At 36.0% G+C, this 6,276-nt stretch overlaps 1 protein-coding gene across 4 annotated transcripts in view; it reads right to left on the reverse strand.

Moving 5' to 3' along the window:
* Nucleotides 1-2,186: 2,186 nt before the first annotated feature.
* Nucleotides 2,187-6,276, reverse strand: part of ZDBF2 (zinc finger DBF-type containing 2) — a 15,179-nt gene continuing 11,089 nt past the window's right edge. For 3 of the 4 annotated variants that reach the window (XM_035893048.1, XM_035893047.1, XM_035893046.1), the window contains one exon: nt 2,187-5,821. In XM_035893048.1, coding sequence (XP_035748941.1) covers nt 2,977-5,821 — 2,845 coding nt within the window. In that variant the 3' untranslated portion in view covers nt 2,187-2,976. The remainder of the gene's footprint in view (nt 5,822-6,276) is intronic. The other variant, XM_035893049.1, reaches the window with a different exon arrangement.

A 6,276-nucleotide genomic window follows, 5' to 3' on the forward strand; every position in this document is an offset into this window, starting at 1 on the left:
CAGAAGACTTCTCTTTTCTCCTTCATGCACAGGATATCTTGAGTGTCTCTGCAATTTTTTGTTTTGCACATATTGCATCAATTCTCTTTCCAAAGCAGTTTCAGCATTTACTTCTCATATCACAATCTCCCCTCTTTTTCCTAGTTGTCATTGAGCATGCACAGAAGAGGTTTCTAAACAGTCAGAAATGGGGCACAGAATAACATCCAAGCTTACAATAAATCTTATTTTGACACTGTCAACCACAGAAATGTTTCCAGACTTGTACCCCAGGTCTTATTTAAAAAAAAAAAAAAAAAACCAAAAAAACCAAAAAAACACACGTTGTATTTCATACTTCTTGGGTTTTGGGTTGTTTTTTTTTTTTAAAGGAAAATATATAGCTACTTACACTTTTATTTAAATATAATAAGTTTTTCTTTTAAAAAACTCCACCCTGACAAGGGGGTCTATTATTTACAAAAAAAAAAAAGAAAAAAAGAAAAAAAAGACATTACAGGCTAAAAATATTAGTCATTCCATAGTCCTCAAGATATTTTTATTACTCAAGGTTTCAAGGAAAAATTGTGAGCTAGAGAAGCACAAGTTTGCAATGAATGAGTACGGACAATAGTATTTTTGATTGTGAACAAATATGCACTAATGATCTTAAAGTACAATGTGCATTAAACATTATTCACACACTAAATTCATGCTCTTCATGTGTACAATATTTTGAAAAATAAGATGGAAGAAGTTAGGAAAACATTCTTGTATCATAAAAATATGTTAGAATGGGACTTATCTATAGAGTTAATTTAAAGCTTTGCTTTAAAACAAACTTTATTTTAAAATCTTCTTTTGCTTTATCTAAAAATTAGCCTTTCTATAAAAACCATCCCTTTAAAACTTTGCTTTAAAAAATCAGTTTTATATTAGACAAAATATTAAATTATACAGGCACAATTAGTTAAGAGGGCTATAAGAACTCATATTATAACCCTTCATTTTCCAGTGATTTGCAATATGGTCACAAGATTCTGTGTCTACTGACAACCATAGGAAAATTCATCCATAGAAATCAACTTTTATTTAAAAAAATAAATTAAAAAAAAAACCAAACAGAAATCTGTCAGACCATATTTGACTTGTAGAAGAACTTAGTTTCCAGCTGGCTTAATTACATGCACATCATTTATTTATCCTGGGAAATATGCACATATATTTTAAAAAAATCCCCAAAATATTTTTTTAACAAGTGGTTTATGATGACAGCTTTTATATTTCCTTGAGATACTGTGTATTAAAATAAAACACTTCAAAGTCCAGCTTTATCTCAATCCAAACCAGTGACCTTTGACACTTCAGAAAATTAATCAAGAATGATTTTGTTTTTTCATGGGAAAATGTACAGATATTATGTTCAATGGCAGAGAGAGCAGGGTCTGGTCTTCTCTGTGTTTTTCGTGTGTTCTGAAAGATGTATTGTAAAACTGTAGAATTTAGAAAGACATTTAAAGTAAGACAGATTATCTAATACACCATATTGCAGATTTACAAACCAGAGCTCTGACTGTGATGATGTTTAATTATATGCTTAACTTAATACAAATGAACAATTAATCTTGGATTTTAAAGCATTGAAACATTTGCAAGACTGAGGTTTATGTCTCCTAAAGACATTAAATAAGCTGTCATCATAATCACTATTAAAAAAAAAAACAAAACACAGCACAAAAAAAACTAAACCAAAACACTATGGTCTTTTTTTGCCATAAAATCACAGTAGTTAGAGCACCAGCGGCCAAACAGTAATTACTATGGAATATAATTTTAATTCAACTAAATATTTTTAAACAGATATTTAAATATCTGTTTAAACAGATATTTGAACTCTAATACATTTAGATGGATGCTGCTTTAGGTTTAATTAAATATTTTACTTAAAGTTTAGAAAGAAAATTTCAACTATAGTACATAAAAGTGTAGCCAACAGTACCCCCAATTAAAATCAAAAAAGCACAGAAACTCAATTTTAAGGTTGACAATCTAGAACAACTCACTGCTATTTGTTTGTACTATAACTTCTCCATCCCCCCACTAAGGAATGTGAAATTCACCTAAAAATTTAATCAATAAGCTATTTAAAAAGAAAAAAACAAAACCAAAAAAACCCCACCCCAACCCAAACCCTAAAACTATATTTCTTTTGGAATTTGAGATTTCACTTTAGCCACCACCATTTGAACAGTGGCCTAGACACACATATTTCCTTACCAGCATGGTCCATTATTGCTTGATGAGAGGCCACAGTGACTTTTTGTCCAAAATAACTGCTTTGGACATGGTTTCAGAAAAAAAGTCAATATAAAAACATGAACAATTATATTTAATTTCAAGAAAGCACTGAATTGATCTGAATTGTATCATACTGTATTAATTTTAATGCCACTCCATAGTATATACTCCGTGTTGAAGGAGGTGTGCATATACACAAACACAATATACATACACAGAATTCAGCCCAGATTAATGTATCTTCATTTAATTTCTAGCACAACAACAGAGTCATTTTTTGCCCTTTAGAATTATCTGGAAAAATGAGAATAGGCACAATTAATTAATACAGCTTCTAATTTACCTTATTATAGTGCACTATGACGCACTGATAATACCATAAAAACAATATGATACTATTCAAGCTCATTTTTCTGATGTACAGGTGAAGCCTAGTAAATAGGATTCTAAGTGCTTTTTAACTCAAATGCACAACTTTTGCAGCCTTACACAGTAGAACAGTGCAATACATTATGCCCCCATACTCCAGGAACAAGGGCTGAGTTTACAGTTGTACTTGTTTCACATGAGACTGGCTTTGCACTTTCTGCAGCTCTAGCACTTCAACTGCTTCATCCATTACCTCCTTTTGTTCCCTTTCCTTTTCCTCAATCTTCTTCCAGGTGCCAGCTATAAAAGAAATAAAAGTTCTTTTGGTAGCTAGCTCTCACCTGGTAGAAGAAGACAGTTTCGAAGTAATGTTACAGCAGAAGTTCTTCTAGAGGGTTGATTCACAGTGCTAGGGTGACCCCGTTCTCCACTTACTTCCCAGTTCCTGACTTTGGAAGAAGTTCGCTCTGGCTTCTTGGGAAAAGATTCCGATGTGACTTTCTGCCTTTTTTCAGGAATCCCTGTGACAACTGTTGAGTTCAGAAAGGTCCTTTTTGGTTTCCTCCTCACCTTTAATTTTTTAGCATCAGGCTTTTCTTTCTTAAAGTGCTTTCCCACTGTAGTTTTCCTTGTCTGGCACCTATGGATGGAGAAAGCAGAAGATTTCTGGGCACGAGGACGAAGTTTCCTTCTCATCCCCTCTTTTTGCTGTTTTTTAGTTCTGGAAGTTTGTTTGCCTGCGGTTACTCTGTTTCCTCTCCTCCCAACAGTACATCTGACAGGCATAGGTCCTGCAGCCTTTCTGGAAAAAACTGGTTCTTTATTAGTACCTTCTTTTCTCTTCCATATTGCCTTTGGATTGTCCCTCTCTAACCGCTCACTCCTGATAGAGGTAAGAGGAGTTTTGGTAACTCTACTGTTAAATGGAGTTAATCTAGTGTCTCCTTCTACCGCAGACTGGTGAGAGTTCAGAGGTGAAATGATCAGGTGTCTAAAAGAGTTCTCAGAGTGACCAGATACCAGACAATCTGTTCTTTCTGTGGAACCAGAAGACCCATCTGCCTTTTGACTTGAGGCTGCATCATTCCCTTTACCTGGATCTGGCAGGAAAGATGCTGAAGATGAACTATAGAAGTCTGACCAGTTGAGTGACTTTGATGGTGTGCTTTCTCTCTGTGCATCAGCTAGTTTCCTCTTGTTTGCATCAAAGCTGAGACTTCTGAAAAGCTGTCGAACGTGGGAAGGCTTTTTGGCCTTTTCTCCAGCCGTACTCTTTGGAGGTGTTTTCAGAATTCTATTTGTCAGTGGGTCATAATACTTAAAAGAACACTGTTTGTATTTATACCTTACAGAGTCCTTGCTATCTGTGGAGTTACGATTTTTCCTCATTTGGGGAGTATCTATAGGTTTACCTTTACACTGTTTTATCTCTGGGCACGAAAGTACATACACCACTGTCTTGGGCTGTATAGGACTCATAATCTTGCTGTAGGACTCAGGAAGTTTAAGGGCACATAGTCTGGTTTTCATGTTTGGAGTTTTTTCATTCTCTGGCCACAAAATGCTTGTGTTCCAATCAGCTGGATCCGATTCCCTTCTAGACATTTTTCTTTTTGCTACAGGGTAGTTCAATAGACTTGTTTGGGTGCCATGGCTGACTTTAACCACCTGGCATCTTGAAGCCAGGCGCCATGTTCTTTTCCGAGGCATTTTAAGAATTTGTGGGTTGCATAGTGTATCTGAGGCTAAAGATGGGTTATCAAAATCAGAGCCACCACTTAAAGCATCATTAAATTCTGGCAATGCTTTAACTGATGCACTTTCTGTTCTATTACCCTCAACAACATTGTTCTTTGTTTCATCCTTCTGCTTTTTTTTCTTCATTCTCTTCCCCATACAGTTGGCTGAGGATTCACTGTCAAAGTAACATCGAAAACGACCTTCCCTGAAATCACGCACAAGTCCTTCAATTTTTATATCATCTTCATACATTATTTGAGACCAAGTCTTTCCCACAAAAGAAGGAGGCACATGAGGCAGAGCTGGAAGAACTGGTTCTTTGTTATGAACTACAACATCCTGTTTCACTGCTTCAATTTTCTCTACTGACTCACTTTTTAAAACAGAAGAGAGCTGTGTTCCATAGTCTTTATCTTGCAAACTTATTTGGACCTCTTTCAGGAATTCTATATCTTTTATAGCTGCCTTGGGTAAGTCTGTTCCTGCCTGAATAGGTGCATCACAGTCAAAACTCATTTCAGAACCCTCTAAATGAGTATGGTCCAGAAGTGATGAAAAAGTTAAACAGGGATTATTCTCTTCCTTGGAAATGATTTCTTCAGATGTAGTTCCATGGCAGTATTTCGAAATAACATCTTCAATAGTTTCATCCACTGAACTTTCATCACCTCTGTTCATCTTCACGTTTTTGCATCTTGCTAGTTGTGGGGATGTCCCAAGATCTAGGGAGCTGCTAATACCCACAGTATCCCTGAGATGGAAATCAGACGCCAAAGTTTCATCCTGAGTTCGTAAACCATCTCGTTTTGAGAGAGATTGACCTGAGGTAATACATAAAGAATTGCTGTGGCTGCACATAGGATTCTGATGAGAAACTGAAAAGCGTTTTGGGTGAACCAGTGCTGGAGCAGGATTCAAGCATGGGTTCAATAACACATTGCTACTGCATACCTTCATTCCTGTTTTATCACATCCACTATGCGAAATAAGATTTGATGTTTCCAAATTCCTAACATTTTTTCCTGATTTAGGATTAACAGAAGAACTATGGATTAAAGGACTGACAGAAAAATGCTGAGGTACAGGGCTTGCAGCTGTAAACTGGCCTTCACGGCTATGATTTGTGATTTGAGCATCTTTCAGGGTATCCCATTTCTCATTGCTACAAATGCTCATAGATTGCTGGGATATTCTTATGACACGTTCCTGCCCTCTTTCTAATTTTTGAATAAATGCTTGTGTTACAGGAGTTTTCTTTGTGCCCTCATGAGACAGGTGTGGAGCAGAAGAGTTTATTTCACCAACGGACTCCTGGTCTTTGCTGGGAATCTCCCGTTTGCCTCTGTTCCTCTTTTTCTCCATCTCTTCCGGGGACAAGCAATCCATCCTAGCAGCCTCTGGAGTGACGGGGAGTGGCATGTCATCATAGGTTGGTCTAAAGTGTGGGAGGAAAAACATCTTCTATAAATACTGTAAACATGCTTAAGATTTCTCAAACAATAGTGATAAAAAAAAAAAAAAAATAAAGAGTAATTACGTAGAGTGCATCACACCTAATGAACAAATTCAAGTTACCAGCTCTGCTACTTCAGCAGAGATATTCCATTTTAAAAAAGGCCAGAGAGGGAGGAGGGAACATTCCACAAAGCTAAAGATAACAATTCAGGCATTAGTCAGTTACCCTCTTCATGCAACCACCCATTAAGAATGGCCAAGCATACATTATGATCATTTTATAAATACAGCAAAGCAAGAAAAAGTAAAGATATTTCCTTTGTTTGAAGTTGTGAACTTATAAAGAGGTTATTCAACTGATAAAACTATCATTAATTAATATTGAACTTTTGTAGAGAAACAGAACATTGTAATATGGCACAGTATAAAAATACT

This window comes from Egretta garzetta, unplaced genomic scaffold (genome assembly GCF_000687185.1).
Source record: "Egretta garzetta isolate BGI_Z169 unplaced genomic scaffold, ASM68718v1 scaffold474, whole genome shotgun sequence".
Classification (NCBI taxonomy): Eukaryota; Metazoa; Chordata; class Aves; order Pelecaniformes; family Ardeidae; genus Egretta; species Egretta garzetta.